This window comes from Enhydra lutris, unplaced genomic scaffold (assembly GCF_002288905.1).
Source record: "Enhydra lutris kenyoni isolate GAN:26980312 unplaced genomic scaffold, ASM228890v2 scaffoldscaffold15, whole genome shotgun sequence".
Classification (NCBI taxonomy): domain Eukaryota; kingdom Metazoa; phylum Chordata; class Mammalia; order Carnivora; family Mustelidae; genus Enhydra; species Enhydra lutris.
The window spans coordinates 10,371,200-10,391,964 of NW_019154099.1; the positions used below are offsets into that span (position 1 = coordinate 10,371,200).

A 20,765-nucleotide genomic window follows, 5' to 3' on the forward strand; every position below is an offset into this window, starting at 1 on the left:
CTCGTCGGTTAGGATTCCCAGCGCACAGATCACGGGATCTAGGCGTAAGCCGGAACTAAGCTCCCGGAAGAGAATCCGGCGAATGACGTCACGGATCGCGAAAAGCTGTGCAGCCCCCGGTAGCCATGATGAGAACTGTGGCGAACGGGGGCGAAAATGGGGCCCGACATGCCTTGTTATTAATAGACGTCCAAACTCTCCCAAACGGCCCACGTTCCTGTGGAATAACAGTATGCTACAAAAGTGCTTTGAAGCTACTACCGCTGACGGCTCTTTTGGAGTGCGGAGGCGGACTGGAAGACAGGGCCAGCGTGAATAGCCGACGCCTCCGTAACCATGGCTGCGAAGGGCGGGGACTGAGAGCGCCGGTCACGGGACCGGGGCGGGGCCGGGCCGGGAGACTCAGTCCTCCACGGTCCCAGCCGGCCCTGCGCACGCTTTTCGTCTCCCCTCCCCCGCCCCGCGACACGCTGCGTGGCGGCTCGTTGGCTACTTAGGACGGAAGCTCGCTTGGTGCTTCTCTAGAAGTTTCCCCCTTGGGCGGCGGCGGCGTAGCTCGTAACCTCGGTGGTAGCCGTTCTAACAGAAACAGCGATTCTTAGGGATGGCAGCAGGACCTGCAACAGCCCAGAAGTGCGTGTTTTCCTTCTCCTTGCTATTTAATTTTATCTCCCCCCGCCCCCACCACCACCACTTGATTAGTGAGCCTGTCGTTGTTTTTCCCCGGCAGGTTTTTCAGGAGCTTCTCAGATGCTCTGATCGAGGAGGACCCCCAGGCGGCGTTAGAGGTGAGAGAACCAGTCTCAGCTTCCTCCACTTTTCTCGGAGGGACGCGGCCACAACGGGTTCCGGCGGACTCCGCCTCTTCCCAGCACTGCCTGCCTGGGACCGGGGTTGCTCTCTTTATAATGGATCCGCCCTAATACTGACAGCCTCCGTCTCTCCTCGGTTCCATAGTGGCCCAGTTACCCCAGACCCTTGTTCTTGCCCCCTCCCATTCCTAGACCGTTACTGCATCCTCTTAGCTCCTTGGGAATACTTTATCTATTTCTGGGAGGGGCGTAGTTGACATTCATAGTTGGTCTGGAAGGAATTTTTTTTATTAATGGCATGTGTGATTAGAAGAAAAAGTGAAATCTAGGCTTGATGGTATTTGTTAATTCGGTTTTTCATTTGATAATCATCCTTGCCATTCTTACACACCAGATGCTGTGCTAAGTGCAGACTACTGGAACAGGAGCCGTTTCCCGTATGTGTCTGAATATTTCCAGATGTCCCGTTACTGTCCATTATTCACTCATTTATTTCTCGAAACTACTTGGAGTTGCTTTATGAAAGACACTGAATCCTATGGATGAAAGTCTTGTTTATGTATTTGACTTACAAGGCACTTTGTGTGAAGTGAATGACTGTAAAGCCAAAAAGAAAAGTCAAAAGAGCAAGAGTTAAGTAATTTAGAATAATAAAGAGAGCCCAAGCTAAGGATACATGATGCAGTTGATTGCAAAATTTAGGCAGGGTTTTTTTGCTTTGAGGCAGGAGGGAAAAAGGAAACCAAACCTTGTTGGGTTGTTATAATTCAGTATAAGTAAGGTTAGCAGTTTGAGGCAAGGGAAGTTTTTTTGCAAGCTAGGACCTTAAAAGAAATTTGCCACGTGGGTAGTAGAGTCCATCTGAAGAGGCGATAACTTGAACAGAGACCCGAGGGAGTGAGCTCTGGGAAAGAGCATTCGGGGTAGGAAAAGAGCCATTGCAAAGATCCTGAGGTAGGAATGAGGTTGGCCTGTACCAGGAGCAGCAAAAAGGCCCTTTTAACTAGAGTGGGATAACAGAGGACTAAGTGCTGAGGAGGTGGGAGGGAAACCAGGGGCTGTCCTATAGGGTTTTTTAAGTTGGAGTATGTTTTTTGGATCTAGATATGAAGGCCCTCAAATAAAATGGTTGATTCATCAGTTGTGCTATGATGTTTCCTAATGAGACTTCTGGGATCGGAATTAGAATAGAATTATGGGAGGCACTGAGCATCTTTCTTCACAATTCATTGTCAGCTAGACAGCTGTTAATTTTAGAATCTACGTTTGTTATGGTCCTCTTAGCCCCAGTGCTGCCTTTGGAAATCCAGTTTATATGAGTTGCTTTTAAAGGAAGTTATTGTAATGACTTTCATTGTCCCTTTCCATAAATTTTTTTTTGATGTATGCTATATTATAAATCTTAAGTCTGCAAATACTGAAGCTGTAGTTTGATGTATGTAGGCCCCCCCACATCAAGATAGAGAACACTTTCATCATCCCAACTCCCTCATGCTGCTTCTCAGCCAGTAATTCCCCTTACCCACCAGGTAACTCCTATTCTGATCTCTTTCAGCATCAGTTTTGCTCGTTCTTGTACTTCCCATAAACAGAATAATGCACTACTCAGTTGAGTTTGATACTTTCATGTGAGATAGGTCCATGTGTGAAATGGTATTTTTTCATAGATGTATAGTATTTCATTGTATAAAAATGGAGCACAAGTCTAACAATGGACTTTTGGGCTGTTTCTAGTTATTAGCTAGTATGAATAAAGCCACTGTGAATTTCCTTGTATATGTATTTTGGTGAACACACACTTTATTTTTCGGGGGGTGTATATACCTAGGAATGAAATTGCATAGAATAGGCATGTGTTTAGCTTTAGTAGCTTGATTCTTTTTTTTTTTTTTTTAAGATTTTATTTATTTATTTGACAGAGATCACAAGTAGGCAGGGAGGCAGGCAGAGAGAGAGAAGGAAGCAGGCTCTCCGAGGAGCAGAGAGCCCGATGTGGGGCTTAATCCCAGGATCCACCCTGGGATCATGACCTGAGCCGAAGGCAGAGGCAGGTTTTACTAGGGGCGCTACTAGGCGCCCCTAGTAGCTTGATTCTTAAAGTGTGGCTTTGGAACAGCACCAGCACCACCTGGGAATTTATTAGAAATGCATATTGTTGGGGCGCCTGGGCGGCTCAGTTGTTAAGCATCTGCCTTTGGCTCAGGTCCTGGTCCCAGAGTCCTGGGATGGAGACCCCTATTGGGCTCCCTGCTCTGTGAGCCTGCTTCTCCCTCTGCCTGCTGTTCCCCCCCGCTGGCACTCACGCTGTTTCTCTTTCTCTGTCTCTCTCTCAAATAAATAAATAAAAACTTGAAAAGAAATGCAAATTGTTGGACTGCATCTGAGATTATTGGAAGTCCTTACAGCTCATGTGGTGTAGTACTTACCCTTTCATTTTACAGAAGAAAACTGAAACCCAAAGAAATCCAAATGATCTGTCATAGAGATGTGTATAGCCAATTAGAAGCAGGAGGAGACCCTTAGGACACAAGTTTCCAGACTCTTAGTCTGGTGCGGTAGAAAAGTAATTCTCAAAGTATCATCCTGAGACCAGCTGCAGCAGCATCACCTGAGAACTTGTTAGAAATGCCAATTCTCAGGACCCACCACCTACTCGAATCAGAAAGTGGGAGTGGAGATAATGATCATGCTAAGAATCAGCTGTGTTAAGAGAAAGTGTTCTTGTTATTTTTAATTATTTATTTGAGAGAAACAGATTGGAGAGGAGGGGCGGACAGAGAGGGAGAGGGAGAATCTTAAGCAGGGTCCATGCTCAGCGCAGAGCCCGATGTGGAGCTAGGTCCCACCACCCTCAAGATCATGACCTGAGCCAAAATCAAGAGGCAGATACTTAATTGACTGGGCCACCCAGGCGCCCCGAGAAAGTGTTCTTTTTAAAGCTTGAGGTGACCTCACAGTTGACCCTTGAACAACCTGGTTTGAACTGTATTGGCCCATTTACATATAGATGTTTTTAATATGTGCAGTACTATAAATGTGTTTTCCTTATTCTTAATTTTTTTCACTAGCTTTATTGTAAGAATATAATATATAATATAGCATACAAAATATTTGTTGACTAGTCATTGATAAGGCTTCTGGTCAATAGAAAGCTGTTAAATTTCTGGGGAGTCAAAAGTTATACTTGGATTGGATTTTTGACTGGGAGGGTCAGTACCCCTAATATACCTCATTGTTGAAGAGTCAGCTAATCATTTTGCAATTCAGGACACTTGATACATCAGTTAAAATGTTACATTTTTATATAAGATCATCCAATTAGGATGAATGTTAGGGGAAATGTTTGTATCAAGCTGATCTACATTTTTCATTAAACATTTAATAGTATATATTAGTGGTGAATTTTGCACTGGGAGCCAGGGATCTAAAGATGAGAAGACTGCATTGAGGAAGTTTGCAGTCTAGTAGAGAGATCGACAAGTCAACAGATTATTAAAATACGACGTAAATATTTTAATGGAGTAGTGTATGAAGTACACTAAGGACATAGCAGAGTAGAGGCTAATCAGGGTAATCAGAACAGCTTCACAGAAGATGTCTCAATTCACTAGGAAGAGAAGAGTGAATTATGAGAATCTTTTGAGGCCCAGTATGAATAGTGGTTAAGAGCATAGGCTCTTGGAGCAGCTAGCTGGCTCATTCGGTGGAACATGAAACTCTTGATCTTGGGGTTGTGAGTTTGAGCCCCACATTGTGGGTTGAGTTTACTTTAAAACAACAGCATCAGAAACCCCTCAGCTCTGGATTCAGAGTGCTTGAAGGATCCAAATCCTGGTTTCATAATAATTCTGTAGCCTCAGGAAAATTCCTTATGTCACTTTGGATCAGATTTCCTTTCTGTGAAGTGGGACTAACAGGACCTATTTGAAAGGGCTACAATAAAAATGAGTAATGTAAGGTACAAGATGAGGTCCTTGAGGTAGGCATCTTGTAGCTTCTTTACTCTCTAGATTCTAGCCACACTTTTTTTTTTTTTTTTTTAAAGCTTTTATTTATTTATTTGCGAGAGAGCACACAGGCATGAGTAGGGTGAGCGGCAGAGGGAGAAGCAGATTACCTGCTGAGCAGGGAGCCCCATCTGGGACTTGATCCCAGGATCATGACCTGAGCCGAAGGCACCTAAGCCACCCAGGCACCCCCCAGTGCTGTCTTTTTTTTGACAGAGACACAGTGAGAGAGGGAACACAGGCAGGGGGAGTGGGGGAGGAAGAAGCAGACTTCGCACCGAGCAGGGAGCTCGATGTGGGGCTTGATCCCGGGACCTGGGATCCTGAACTGAACCGAAGGCAGACGCTTAACAACTGAGCCACCCAGGCGCCTCTAAAATGTACTGTCTTGTACTGTCTCATTTTTCTCGGAGATGCTCATCACTTGTGATTTCAGCTGACATGTCACCTCAAAGAAACTTTTTTTCTTGGACCACCCTATCTAAATTGAGCCCCGTTGTAAGCTCCAAGGTGGCAGGGGGTTTGTGTGTCTTTTTTTTTTTCTTTACTACATTCTCCATGTAGTGCCTGTGATGTGGTAGGTAGGCACTCAGATATGTTATGTGAAATGACTTCTACCATAATTCTTGTAACAACTGAGGTGGGTATTTGCATTTTACTCACAAGGAAGCTGAGACCAAAGAGAGTCACTTGCTCAGCGTTAGTTGAGAAGTGACAAGTCTCTGGGTTCAAGGCATTAAGGGTCTTCCTCTGGAGGAGGGGATAGGTCTAAGGATGTATAATATAATTAAAGGTTTGGTAGCTGACTTTGAAATAGCTGACCATTGATAGCTTTGTTCAGAGCATTGAGAATGTAGCTGGTTAGCATAAATACAGTGTTACCTGTTTTGCATGGCTGTGTGGTTTTTCTTTAGCAGTGCTAGGTGGTTTAAGAAGGGAGAAGGGCTGGTACTCTTGTTTATCATCTGTGATTGGGAGATTAGCTGTGGCTAGAAGAAAAATGGGAAGTGAAATCAAATTGAGATCCCCAGAGCTACATGCCTTCAGCAGTTAGGTCATTCTGAACAGTCTGCTTTTGCTTTTAACCATAACAAGTTAACTTGTTGACTAGCAGTTTTAAAAAGCCTCAAACTTTAAAGATTTAGAAGTTCACTTTCTAAAATCTAAGTTTTAAACAATTTTAATGCCTTAAAAAGGATTTTTCCCCCCGTTTTGGATTGTCAAGGTACTTCCTTCACCATTATCTTGGTAAAGATTTCAGTGTAATTATATTTTATAGTTCACTGAGTTTCTTTATTTTTGAGAACTATAAGTTGCTTGACTGCAACTTACTTTATGTAAGTTTATCTTTAGACATGGTTACATTATGTTTCCCATTGGTCTGCATTAAATAATGGCCTTTTGCCGCTGTGATTCAAATGATGCCACTGAAGTCCTTGCCTTTGAGATACCTCTCTTTAGTCCTTTGTACTCTAGCAGTGAGCAACTGTTGTCACAGAAACAGAACTCTCAAAACATGCCACAAGTCTGATGTAGTTAATATAACCGCAGATCATTTTTTTAATTTCACTTTTCCTGGTTTTATTACACTGTTTATTGTTTATTCCAAATAAACTGTTTTGTGTTTTAAGACTTGCATTTGTGTGTCAGTGTTCAGTTTGTGTTCTGTGTTTTGATAACTTTTCAAAATAATAGCCTAATAAGTGAATTGCTTAGTTTACTTAACTGAATCACAAAACTGGTTCTCCTTAACCAACAATTGGTGTGTGTTTTTAAAGGTCATTTGCAAGTTGGTTGTTTGAAAATCAGTTTTACTTGATTCCATTTTATTTATCTTTGTACCCCCAGTGTCTGGCCTGTGTTTGTTACATAGTATATGTTTAAAAATACATATAAATTGATGAACCAGAGCCTAGTACAATTTATAGTAGCTTTTTGACCCATGATATATCTGTTTTCTTGCTGAGGAGAGGCTAGAAATTTGGTTTGGATATGTATTTGGGTAGATAAATAAGCTATCACAGGTTTTCAAAATTGTTGAAAGTTTAAGTGCAAGATGGTATTATTTAACTTGGGAATTTCAAAGTGTTAAGAAACATTAATACAAATGTCATTGCTGTGTGAAAGATACTTGGATTAAAGAAAGGTTACCAAGAGGCAGTGTGGTTTGGTGCTTAAAAAATCAGATTTGGAGTCAGACAGACCTGGATTTTACAGGCTTGTCACTAACTAGAAAGTGAGGGAATGGATCCTCTGAGCACATCTGGGGAAGAGCTTTCCAGAGAGAGGGAGCAGCAGACACAGAGTCCTGAGGTGTTTGAAGCACAAAAAGGAGGCCATTGTGGCTAGAGTAGAGGAGCAAGAGGAAGAGTATTAAGAGTTGAGGTCAGAGAGCTAGCGGAGAGTTATATCAAGGAGGGCCTTGAAGGTCACTGGAAGAACTTGGGCTTTTGCTTTGAATCAGCCGAAAAGACATTGGAGAGTTTTATGCCTATTGACATAAACAAGATCTGATTTTCATTATTGCTTGGATCAGGATGATAGAGATGGTGAAGGTAAAAAGTGGTTTGGATTTTAGCTATGTTGCATTTTAGGTAAACGATTATCAAGAATAGTATAATTTGCTTTTGGGGGATCATGCTATAAAAGCAGAATTAGTGACGTGTCATTATTGAATTTTACTTTTCAAAATTTTTTAAATTTTTATATGTTTATTTGACAGAGTGAGAGAGCACAAGCGGGGGAACAGTAGAGGGAGAAGGAGAAGCAGGCTCCCCGCCAAACAGGGATCCCAATGCGGGGCTCAACCCCAGGACCCTGGGATCATGACCTAAGCCGAAGGCAGATGCTTAACCATCTGAGCCACCCAAGCGCCCCTGAAGTAATTTTACCTTTTAAGAAAACTACCCAGATCCCTAGGATGTGTGAACACTGTATAGAGAATCAAAGCATTCCTATTTGCCTACATTTATCCTTGGCCTCACTGATCATGCTATCACTTCTTGCATCATTATTGCTCCAGCTACCACTTATATTCCCTGACTGTCCAGGGTGACAAAGTTTTAATCTCATGTTAAATCTTGATCATTGATGGTAGCTATGAGGTGCTGTATCTGGGCTATCAGCAGAATGTGGTAATTTCTTAGGGTTGTTTGCTATTGCTAGAAGATGGGAGAGGGACAGATAAGCTTCGTTGTGTCTTTATTGATTCTGTTAACTTCCTTGAGCTCTAGATTCAACTTCCAGGTTTTTTGGGTTTTATTGGACAGTTTCATATTTTCTAGGCATCTCAAAATCTACATGGTCTTTGAGTTTTCTTCAAATTGGAGAAAATCTGCTTGTCAATATATATCGTCTAAAGTCTTCAGAATAAATGAGGTGATAGAAATTACCATTTATTGAGTTCCTACTATAGGCCAGGAATTGTGCTAAGATACTACATTAGATTGTGGATTTTGGGGGGGAGACTGGAGAAGGGGTGATATTGATCTTCTTGCCAAGAAACACTCCAAGATTATTCTGTTACCTTTCCTCCAAAAAGCTTATGGTAATAGGTTATTTGATTAAAAATCATGTTTAGGGGACGCCTGGGTGGCTCAGTTGGTTGAGCAGCTGCCTTCGGCTCAAGTCATGATCCCAGCGTCCTGGGATCGAGTCCCACATCGGGCTCCTTGCTCATCAGGGAGCCTGCTTCTCACTCTGCCTCTGCCTGCCATTCTGTCTGCCTGTGCTTGCTCTCTCTCTGACAAATAAATAAATAAAATCTTTAAAAAAAAAAAAAATTAAAAAAAAAAATCATGTTTAGTTAAAATTCAGATGCATTTAGGGATGCCTGGGTGGCTCAGTGGGTTAAAGCCTCTGCCTTTGGCTCAGGTCGTGATCCCAGGGTCCTGGGATCGAGCCCTGCATCAGGCTCTCTGCTTGGCAGGGAGCCTGCATTCCGCGCCCCCCCCCCCCCGTCTCAGCCTGTCTCTCTGACTACATGTGATCTTGGTCTGTCAGATAAATAAATTAATTTAAAAAATAAATAAAATGAAATTCAGATGCATTTAAAAACATTTATTAACACTCAACATGTTTGTTTTTGTAGGAGCTGACTAAGACTTTGGAACAGAAACCAGATGATGCGCAATATTATTGTCAAAGAGCTTACTGTCACATTCTTCTTGGCAATTACTGTGGTAACTTTTCTTACTGAATGTATTATTTTTTATTTATAAGTTATAAATTTTACCTGAGATACAGTGAATCAAATACAATAGAGATCATTTTTGAGGATTTTTAAATTGGTCTTTCATACAAGGTGTGAAGTAGCTGAAACATGACAAATATGTTGAGCAACACCCATACAAATGTTCTGGGTGTTTCTTTTTCCTTCAGTGGATAGAGAATTTATATAGTTTTCATTTGTAGTTATTGGAGATATTAACAAAAATAGCATCACATGTGTTATTTTAGAGACTATTTAAATAAAGTGCTCTTATTTGTAGTTTTTATAAAAAAGAATGTGTTTATATATTACTTGTGTAACTTTTAAGTTATTCTGGGTAGAGAGTCTAGGTAGGGAAAAATTAAACATCTTGAGTCAGATTACATAAGTGATGGTAATGAGAAAATTAGATGAATTTTGTGACACAGCTTTATACATTGACTGAATAGCTTTAAAAAGAAAGCTAAATATTAGGCTAATAAGGTGTGAGAGTGATTTTTTTTGGATTTTATCTTGGATTAGTTTTTCCTAATTTAAAAGCATTTGTCCATTGCACTAATTTGAAAACTTAAAAATGTAGGGCTGATTCAGATTTTGTGTGTAACTTGTTAGGATCCATAAATTACTGACTAAAACCCTCTTTTTTTGTATGTAGATGCTGTTGCCGATGCAAAGAAATCTCTTGAACTTAATCCAAATAATTCCACTGCTATGCTGAGAAAAGGGTATGCAATAACTACTCTTCTAATTGGGTCTGGACTACCGATTGTAGGTGTTTAGTTCATTGAATGAATTTTAAGTTTTATGTAAATAGTGAATTCTGTATTTATACATTTTATAGCTGAGATAGGATTCATTTTTAAATATAATTTTATACTTGTGTTAATTGTAGTATGTGTGTTTTGAAATAGTGGTGGTTGAAGTAATTACAAGGAAAAGATGAAACTGATGGATTTCAAATCCTTTTTTCATTCATCATTTGGAATTTATTGTATTTAACTGACTAGAGAACATCTATTTGTCAACCAGGCTGGATAGGCTACATTTAATACTGTGAAAGCCCTTTATCTCTGTACTTTACATCCCAGCTTGTTTCTGTTGATAAGTGTAATTTTATTCTTAAGAAACTTCTTTGGTTTCTTAGCATAAGTATATGTTGGAATAGGCAAGTGTACACAATGAAATCAAGAAATTCCTTCTAAAATGAGTTCCAAAATTTGGTTTTAATGAGAATTAAATTTAATGTTACAGTATATTAGAAAATCTCTTGACTTACTAACATATAAATTATTATTATTTTTTTTTACCAATAGAAAATATTAGGATATTTAATTTAGAAAACCTTTTTGCATGATCTCATGTGTGTGTGGTATTTGTTTTTAATATGCTTATGCAGGATATGTGAATACCATGAAAAAAACTATGCTGCTGCTTTAGAAACTTTTATAGGAGGACAGAAATTAGATAGTAAGTATTGGAATTATATGTTAATAAACTAATCCATTATGGCTGTGTTTTAAATATGATGGCAGAATTTTGTTAGTGTGATCCCAAGTTCATTGTAGAAACCTAACATCTTTTTTCTTACTGACATTTCCTGTTGATTGCAAAATTTGAGTTTACTTAAAATTGATTAAATTGGCCTTTCTTTAGCATTTAAATCACAGATAAACTTTACGATTAGAGGTTAAAAACGATATATAAACAGTGTGCTTCCTCTACTTAGTCTGACTTTATGTTTTTTCTAATGGAGAAGTGAAAATTTAATTTGCTCTCATTTTCAGAAGTCCTTTCGGTTTAAGTTTTTCAGGTGACTGAGATAGGAAGCTTTACAGCAGACATTTTTATTAATAAGTGAAGCATCAGTTTGGGTAAATTGTGGTGGGTAGAAACTTGGAGCTTTGAGAATATTGTGAGTTTTTAATGTCAGCTTCAGAGAAGTATATGAAAATTAGCAGTATGGATGTCTCTGCACATGTGTAGAAATTTTAAGAGCCAAAAGGCGAAAGAGTCTACAAAATACGGAAAGAAGTTGTAAGTAACCTCATAGATGATTGTAGAGTACCTAATCAAAATTGTGTAGTACCATTTTATCTTACTCTAATGATAGCGTTTTATCACAGTTCTCTAAAGCAATGGTTCTTAAGTAGGGATGATTTTATTTCCTGGGGGACATTTATTAATGTCTGAAGAGATTTTTGATTATCGTGACTGGTGAATAGGGATGTCCTATGGATACCTAGTGAGTGAGGCCAGGGATGCTAACATCCTATATTGCAGAGAAGTAGCTGGTCCAAAATAGTAGAGCTGAGGTTCGAAACCCTCTCTAAAGTATTAGTGAGTATGTTTTTATATTTTAAAAATGTACTCTTGTATTGCTTTGAATATTTGCTTTCCTGTCATGTACCTGCTTGAGAGAGGACAGTGGGCCCAACTTTGCAATTGGAGCCTACAAATTAAGAAGGAGTTGTGAATGGTACATGAGTAATTTGGCTATTTACTAAGCAAGCCAGCATATCTGCACTCTTTGCAAATTCTAAAGAGTCTAGTTATCCTGTACCTTAATACATATTTGAAAACCCTGAAGAGACATGAAGCATTCCATCTTATAGATTTCTAAGCCCTGTTCCTTATTTTTTTTTTTTTTTGAGCGATAGAAAGTTCATCACCTAAATTGTTTCCTTTATTAATATTTTACTCCCATTGATTTTTTTTTTTTTAACTGCCATTAATTTTTATCTTAGAATTATTTCAAAATCTGCTTCAAATGAAGGTATCTGTTTTTGGTAAAATTGCTTTTAAGGATATTTTTATTTAAAAAAGATTTGTCTTTTAATTCTAAGGAAAATTTATGTTAAACTGTTAGGGTTCCCTTATTAACAGACAGGGTAAAAAAAAAATTGTAACTCAAAATATTACCTTTTTTCTTTTGGTATGGTAGGAAGCTTGGTTTTACTTACGGATTAAATTTGAGTAATAGGTTTTTCAAATCTAGGATTTTGATAAAATTGTTACCCCCACTAGAAGGAGCGTGTGTGTATATATGTGTAGGTGTTAGTTACGGCCTATACAGTTGAATTTCATTCATAAATTAGTGTTCTAAGAAATTTTTATTTTTCAGAATAATCTTGCCTACAATTTGTTTGAGTTTGCAAACTTTTATTGAGCGTACTTTTAATAATTTTTAACATTATATTAGATTAGACCCTGTACTGTTTGGATTATCATTGTTCTGAGTCTTTAGAAATTAATGATTTGCTTATGTACATGTTTACATTGCTATCTCTAAGTATATAGTTCACCATCTGTAGTCTCTGGGCTGCTGTGGAATCTGGAGATATGACAGAACTGCACAAAGTACAGAGGTGTTTTTTGGTGTTGGTAGGAGTGGCATGGTAACAGGAAAAGCTACTGAGAGAATAGTAGATAGAAGAAGTGGATAGCTGCATTAGAGAATAAATCTGGGGTCAAAAGAGGCTTCTAGACGTTGGTCCAGCTGTCTGGTACCAGGCTTCCATCCCACACTAATTGATGGTGTGTTGGGTATCTAATTCAGGTCTGATTTTGTTGTGTGAGAGGAATCTCCTTTAACGGGAGAGGGGTGAGGGGAAATGTATTTGTATTTGTATCTGGAAACCAGTAAGGTTGTCTGTGGCTAAAACCAATTTTTTTTTTTTTAAATTAAAATTCTTCAGCATGAATGTCTTAGGTTTTAAATGTATTAGTATATTTATAGCTCTAGTGTTATGGTTTCCATAATCCTGTTAGGACAAATATTTTTGTCTGATTTATTGCTGAATCCCCATTGCTTAAAACGTTGTTTGGAGGGGCGCCTGGGTGGCTCAGTGGGTTAAAGCCTCTGCCTTCAGCTCGGGTCATGATCTCAGGGTCCTGGGATCAAGCCCCACGTCGGGCTCTCTGCTCCGCAGGGAGCCTGCTTCCTCCCCTCTCTCTCTGCCTGCCTCTATGCCTACTTGTGATCTCTCTCTCTCTCTCTCTCTGTCAAATAAATAAAATCTTAAAAAAACAAAAAAAAAAACCAAAAAAAACACTGTTTGGAACATAGTAGATATTCAGTATTTGTTGAGTGAATATGTTAGATGCTGCTGTTGAGTGAGTGATGTTACACTCAGTTTGTCCGTTCTAGGTACAGATCCTGATTTCACTGTCTGGGTTAAAAGGTGTCAGGAGGCTCAGAATGGTAAGTATTGTAGGTTTCCCATGTCTTTCAGTTTACAAAGAAGTAAATTTTTGACATTTTTGGATCTAAACAAATTTGTTTTTAACTTTACAACTTTATAAATCATAAATTTAAATAGTGTGTTTTCCCTTAGATAGGGATTTCCAAGGTTTTGTTATGTTGAAAGGGTGATTTGGATGGATTTGTCTTGTAGTTGTGTTACCAGTAAGAAATTACTAAAAGTCTGCAGTGAGTCTGGGATGCAAAATTAAACCATTTTTTTTTTTTTTTATTTGGAATGTGTGGAAAATTGGCTTATATAATCAGCTAGTATGTTTGTGCTATAGAAGTCATGTATGTGACTTTGCTTCTAAATGTACTGTTAAGTGGAAATGTTTTCTTTTTATATTTTTAATAGGATCACAGTCTGAGGTGGTAAGTACAAAATTTTTATTCTTCATATTCTTAATTATAATTTTGTCCTATATTTGAGACAGGACTCTGAATGGTCTTTCTTTTACTTAGATCTTAAACAATTCCATGTAAGTACTTTTTCCTTTAGTAACTGAAATAATACCATTTTTGGTGAAATGGATAATTATTGGACTTGTTTAATGTGTGATCAACTTGATTTGGCATATTTTAGTATGGTCAGGGTGGTTTTTTCTTTTCCCTGCTGAAAAGTCATCACTTTTAGGTTAAACAGCTGCTGCTTAGAAAGCACTTTCAGGGTTTATTGTGGTGTACTGAGAACACAAAAGTTAAGTAAAATTTGGAAATGTTTGTCTAATTCAGTCACATTTATTGTTTTGGATATGAAGATTTCCAGGTCTTTTCAGTCATTAAAAGTTATGGTGGAGTTGAAAGTTGCTTTAATTTTTTTTTTTAACCACTTAGGTTTATTTATAACACACATAGTTACATTATGCACTTAGGTTTATTTATAACACACACAGTTATGTTCTGGCTAGTGGTTTTTAGCAGTGATCATCTGCAGCTTAGTCAGTAAATAAAATGACAGGGAGTCAGGAGATGTATGTGTGTCTTAACTCTGTCGGCAGTTACTTAACCTACTTGGGTCTCTTCATGTCTGAAGGAAGATTTACATCTCTGTCTTTCAGAATTACATTGTGACATTGAGAAAGTCTTCTATTCTCTGGGCTTTCTTCATGTGTAAACTGGGCCTAATAGAGCTAATCTCCTTCAGGTTGTGAGCGTCAGGCCAGATATGTGTATATGTAGTGACTGGAGGTTGGAACATCACCAAAAGTGAGCCCTGTCTGGTTGTTCCTACACCTGAAAGGCTTTTCCATATTCCTAAGGGTGATGAATGAGGGAAGGATTTTTGGCTTCCTTTGGGGCACATGGGTGGCTCAGTTGACAAAGCATCCGACTCTTGATTTAGGCTCAGGTGATGATCTCAGAGTCATGGACTCTAGCACCTAGTCAGGCTCTGCACTTAGTGTGCAGTCTCCTTCTCCCTCTCCCTTTGCTCCTCCCCCTGCTCACTCTTGCTCACTTTGTCTATATAAATAAATGAAAATTTTAAGTAAACAAAAGTTGGTTTTCTTCACCTGCTGGTATTTCTGTTTAGGTCTTATAGTATTCTGTTTGGGATTGGAACGAGTCCTGCAAAAACAGAGTAGCATTCGGATCATGCTTAGTAACACAGACGGCTGTTTAGCCACAGTGCATTTTGTTACTGCGGTGGTTCACACTAGTTTAGTTTTATCTTTGCACCATGGTGAATGGGAATAATCTGCTCTAGTCATTGTCTCTACTTGATAGCACCTAGATTCAGGTATTTCTCAATAGTTAATAGTGGAGAGAAATTCTGAATTAGACTTAAATCTGTAGAAGGGTTTTATTTTGTTCCTCTAAACCCCATCTCTTCCCTATCATTGAGGGATGACTTAGAGGTCACCTATAACCCAGGGCAAGTTCTTTTGATTTACGAGGTCTTAACTGGACACATGTAGTTTAGGAAAGTATGGATTGGTCCGGAATCATGATTCGTTTGTTTCTTGATGGGCAGTGTAGAATTTTTGTTACTGAGATACCATAAGCACAGTAAGCTGTTATCTGGAAAGCACTATGGAAATGTTCTTTCATATATTCCAGAGCAGTGTTTGATGCCGCTGCTAAGCCTGAATGTTATACTAAAAAATGTGTTGTTTTTCTTTTAATTTTTTAAAAATGTCATTGTTTTTTTCAGATTAGAGAGTTAGCCTTGGAACTGGACATTTAAATGTAACCTTTTCCACTTAGACCTTTAGAAAGTTTTTTGTTTTATGCTTTATTTTTATTCTGAAAATTTTTTTTTTTACTTAAACTCAATTTAATTAACATATAGTGTATTATTAGTTCCAGAGGTAGAATTTAGTGATTTTTCAGTTGTATATAACACCCAGTGCTCATTCTATCAAGTGCTTTTCTTAATGTCATCACCCAGTTATCGCATCCCTCACCCACCGCCCCTCCAGCAACCCTCAGTTTGTTTCCTATGGTTAAGAATCTCTGGGGCGCCTGGGTGGCTCAGTGGGTTAAGCTGCTGCCTTCGGCTCAGGTCATGATCTCGGGGTCCTGGGATCGAGTCCCGCATCGGGCTCTCTGCTCAGCAGGGAGCCTGCTTCCCTCTCTCTCTCTCTCTCTCTCTCTCTCTCTGCCTGCCTCTCTGTCTACTTGTGATCTCTCTCTGTCAAATAAATAAAATCTTTAAAAAAAAAAAAAAAGAATCTCTGTAGCTTGTCTCCCTCTCTGTTTTCATCTTATTTTTCCTTCCTTTCCCCTTATGGTTTTATTTTAGAAGAAAAATCTCTTTTGACATTTTAACTCATAATATTATAAAAATGTTGATTATTCTTAAATTTTGTGATAACTTGTATTTTTAACAAGAATACTATGCTTTGTCTTTGAGGGATATGTTGCTGTAGTTATTCCATAACAAAGTAACCACAGCTTTGGGTAAATTAATAATACATGCATTTTTAATATATAGTTGCTAAACTAATTTGTAAAAATCTTTCTCTTGCAACTTGCCAAAATCAGTCTGCATCCCAGAGGACTCATCAGTCAAAAATCAAGTAAGCATTTCTTTTTCATAAACAATGCATGGTAAATATGGCTAAAGGAAAAAGTCCTGTTTAATAGTAAGCAAGTCCTTACCCTGTGCTGTTCGGTGTTTTTTTAGAAATTGTGTTTAGCCTGGGAAAACTAATTCAAAGGCTGTTTACTGATTGATAGTAGTGTTTATGTTAAGGTTGAATTCAAGTCAGTTCTCTACTTTAAACTTGCTTCATCTGGTTCCATATAATGTCACCTTTCCATGAATGACAAGAGCCTCTTCCAGTTGTTATTACACAGGTAAATAAATTAGTAGTAGGCTTGGCAGAATTGTAACTACCTGCTTTTTATATTTTAGAGTAAATTTTTCATAGAGTAATTCTGCATGGGTTGAAAGGGACAACTATTGCTCAGGGCAAAAGTTACAATAATGAATCAAGCATCTAGCGGGTATTCGAATTTATTTTTAATTATTCATTAGTCATGTGTACACCTTGTATTCTTAGGACTGTAATAGAAAGAAACCCAAGGCATTGATTTGGAGCTTTGCATCCCCACTGAATTTCAGAAGGAAATTTTGAGACTCTTAAAGTTTGTTTCTTTAATCAAGGTGCATTTTAATTCCTTAAAATGGTTTGGGAATGTTAAAACAAAAAGATCTGTTCCTGCTCTTTCTAGGGAGATTTAGGATGACTCTCCCAGATACCAAGTAGATAAGGAATTTGGACTAGCTTAATGGCAGCAGCAGGAATAGAACGGAAACATTAAATAATAATTATGTTTGGAGCATAACAATAATCCACCAGTATTAAACATTGATTTAATACTGGTTCTGTGTACCAGGCACTATGCTTAGTTCTAGGAATATAATAGTGGCAGGATAGATAAACTGCTCTGCCTCATGGGAGTTTATAATCTAATATAGGCTAATTTGAGAGTGAGGATCCCTGCATTTCTAGAGCCTTATGTGGGAAAGACACATAATTAGAATCTCTAGGCACATTAGTTTTCCCATGTACCTTGAAAGTGAAGGAAGATATGGTATTTAATGTGCCTGGCAGGATGAGTTAAATTTTAAGTTATTTTAATTTTAGCTCATTTGCTTCTGCTCCCTGTGTTCAGGGCTGTTTGCCCCAGCTTCAGTTAAGAGATTTTGGTGTGGAGTCCAGCTGACATGGGTCCAGTTTAACACCTGCCTGACTGGCTGATTGCTTTGCCCATCTGGGCCCATTTTTCATCTGTAAAAGAGGGATAGAAGTGCTTTTTCTTACTATTAGGTTGAAATGAAAGTGTAAAGCTGTTAATGGTATATAATAATGGTTTGCTGTTAAGAGTAAATTTCATCTTTAACATTAGCTTAAGCACAACAATATTAGAGATATGAGTCAGAGCCCAGAAAATCATGGAAGTATTTAAGTATCCTGGAAAGGTTTGAGGCATCATACCCTAATGTTCTTTTCCATTAGTGCAGATCAAAGAAAATTAGTTATATAAAATTGTTTCTGTGAATCACCATCTGCTTTGCTTATTTGTTCCTCAAGGTGGAGCTCTTGTTGTTTATCAGATTGTAGTTTTATCTTGACAAAACATAAAGCAGCAGCAACTTTAAGAAAATTAAATGTTCTGAGGTGTTTTTTCTTTTTTTTTTTTTTTTAATAGGTATGACTGGTATCAAACAGAATCTCAAGTAATCATTACACTTATGATCAAGAATGTTCAGAAGAATAATGTAAATGTGGAATTTTCAGAAAAAGAGGTTATTACAGTCTTTGAAACATTTTTTATTTTGAGATTAAATACTTTTATTTGGAAGTATAGTATACCGCAGAATAATCTATAGCAGTTTATCAGATATTTCTTCCTGCAATGTGGAAAATGCTGATGAAAATCTGAAGCATTGCTTTTCAGCTTGAATGATTTTAAATTTTGAGACAAATGTATACTGTAGGTTATAGCTAGATGTGCATTATCTTTTTTTTTAGATTTGAAATTCAAAGCAGAATTTGGCTGACACATATAAAAGACATTAGTAAGATGTGATTTGGTTACATTTGTATACTTTACGAAAAAGGTCTTATTTTTTGTGTGATTTATATGTCTTAGAATTTACTAACCACATTAAATTAGTGTGACTTGTAATAACTTGATTTCTTAGCGTTTAGTGGAAAACTTCAGTGATACTTAAGTTAGTGGCAGAAGTAGGTATTTTGCATATGAATACTTTCTTTTGTTACATTTTGTGTTGTTTTGCTCTTATATCTTGAGTTTTCTAGAGATTTAAATGTTAAATGAAACATACTGTGTTCTGCTTATTTAATTGTGTATGTGAGAATCCATGTAAAAGATTCCAGATAGAAAAAGATTATTTTGAATTTCTTAAATTTGATATTCCATAGAAAGTGTAAAATAATCAGCGACAGCATGAAGTTCTGTTATATTCAGTCTAAGTATTTTACCTTTCATTATATAAATTTATAAAATGCGCTGCTAATTTTGTCTTCATTAGTTGTCTGCTTTGGTGATACTTCCTTCTGGAGAGGATTACAATTTGAAACTGAGACTTCTTCATCCTATAATACCAGAACAGAGCACATTTAAAGTACTTTCAACAAAGGTAAGACAATTTTAAAAGAGTTGTCATTAGTGGGGGCATCTGGCTGGCTCAGTAAGAAGAGCATGTGACCCGATCTCGTGGTCATGAGTTCAAACCCCATCTTAGGTGTAGAGATAGATTTTTTAGTTATTTATTTTTATTTAAAGATTTTATTTATTTATTTGACAGAGATCACAAGTAGGCAGAGAGGCAGGTAGAGAGAGAGGGGAAACAGTCTTCCTGCTGAGCAGAGAGCCCCATGTGGGGCTCAATCCCAGCACCCTGGGATCATGACCTGAGCCAAAGGCAGAGGCTTTAATCCCCTGAGCCACCCAGGCTCCTGAGAGATAGATTATTTAAATGAGAAAAGTTGTCAGTAGTATTTTCAGAATAAAGAAATATTGGTCAACTAATTGCCAGTGTGATTATAAGCTTATAGATCCTTTTAAGCACATATCTTCAAATTAAAAGGTACAGGTAAGTGGGTGTCTGGGTGGCACAGTTGGTTGGGTGTCTGCCTTCAGCTCAGGTCATGATCCTGGAATTCCAAAATGGAGTCTCGCCTGGAGCTCCCCACTCAGTGAGGATTCTCTTTTTCCTTCTGACCCTCCCCTCTCTCCTGCTTTCTCTCTTTCACTCTCTCTCTCTCAAGTAAATAAAATCTTTAAAAAAGAAAGAAAGAAAGGTACAGGTAAATAAAAGAAAACAAATTTCGAGTAACAGTTTTCCCCTTCCCAGATTCTAGGACAATGAAATTTAAATGTTAGTTTAACCTCAGTAGTGTTTGTATACTTAAGATTGGTATATTTCTTAAAGAGGTCTTCCAAAAAAAAGATGAAATTATCAGCCTGTCTTTAAGATTTGATAAAGTCTCTTCTCTTAAACTTGGCCTGTTTTGATGTATAAATATTTTCTTACCCTATCTTAATGTAGTCAGAAATACAAACTACTATGAAGATGAATCTGCTTTTTTTTTGTTTTTTAATTAAGCTGAATTTTAAAATACTTTGTTATGAGGGAATACTGAATGATTTGAACTGCAGTTCCAGTAATTATATAATTTTTAGGTTTCTTTATATTTTCAAAAACGTAAAATATGCAGTAGAATTAAAATTCATAGAATGTTTTAGACAGCAGTCAGAAGATGTAGGTAGTATAAGTCGGACAAGTACTGAACTACTGAACTGAAAAATAAAAAAAACCTGACTCTGGTTCTTTGTTTGTCCTGTGAACTTAGACTAGTCATACAGTTATTATAAGACTAAATTTTCACCATCTTTAAAAATGAGAGGTATGGACTAAATGAGCACTGGAATTTTTTTCATCTATAAAATTGTGTGAGGATGTATAATGAGTTATGACAGCAGATGATTTAAGTAGACTTTTTCCATTACTATACCTTCTTTATACATGTCTTAGAACATAACTATGTTAGTAACTATTGAGTTTAAGTGCTAAGGACGTGAATTTTCCTATCCTAGAATAGAATCAGGATTGGCCTGCGTTTGGGAGAATATGATAACTGGGCCTGCAGAAAGAAGAGGATACCTGCAAAACATTTGAGCAGAAGCACAGAGTTAAGAATTGGTAGTTTTGGGGCACCTGGCTGGCTCAGTGGGTGAAGCCTCTGCCTTCAGCTCAGGTCATGATCTCAGGGTCCTGGGATGGAGCCATGCCTTGGGTTCTCTGCTCAGTAGGGAGCCTGCTTCCCCCTTTCTCTCTGCCTGCTTCTCTGCCTGCTTGTGATCTCTTTCTCTCTCTCTCTCTCTCTCTCTCTCTCTCTCTGTCAAATAAATAAATTAATTAAAAAAAGAATCGGTAGTTTTTTGCATCTAGTTAGAAGTGATTTCCCCACTTACTTGAAGATTACAAAGTACAGAGCTGTTAAATTATGAGTAGA

The 20,765-nt window shown here is 37.8% G+C and overlaps 1 protein-coding gene across 2 annotated transcripts in view; it reads left to right on the forward strand.

Annotated features, from left to right (window-relative positions):
* Nucleotides 1-462: 462 nt before the first annotated feature.
* Nucleotides 463-20,765, forward strand: part of LOC111147000 (SGT1 homolog, MIS12 kinetochore complex assembly cochaperone) — a 41,047-nt gene continuing 20,744 nt past the window's right edge. Inside the window, exons 1-10 of one of the 2 annotated variants that reach the window (XM_022502832.1) lie at nt 463-633; nt 731-788; nt 8,910-9,000; nt 9,685-9,754; nt 10,426-10,496; nt 13,177-13,230; nt 13,628-13,644; nt 16,270-16,292; nt 17,932-18,028; nt 18,779-18,886. In XM_022502832.1, coding sequence (XP_022358540.1) covers nt 605-633; nt 731-788; nt 8,910-9,000; nt 9,685-9,754; nt 10,426-10,496; nt 13,177-13,230; nt 13,628-13,644; nt 16,270-16,292; nt 17,932-18,028; nt 18,779-18,886 — 618 coding nt within the window. In that variant the 5' untranslated portion in view covers nt 463-604. Of the gene's footprint in view, nt 634-730; nt 789-8,909; nt 9,001-9,684; nt 9,755-10,425; nt 10,497-13,176; nt 13,231-13,627; nt 13,645-16,257; nt 16,293-17,931; nt 18,029-18,778; nt 18,887-20,765 lie in introns of both variants that reach the window. The other variant, XM_022502831.1, reaches the window with a different exon arrangement.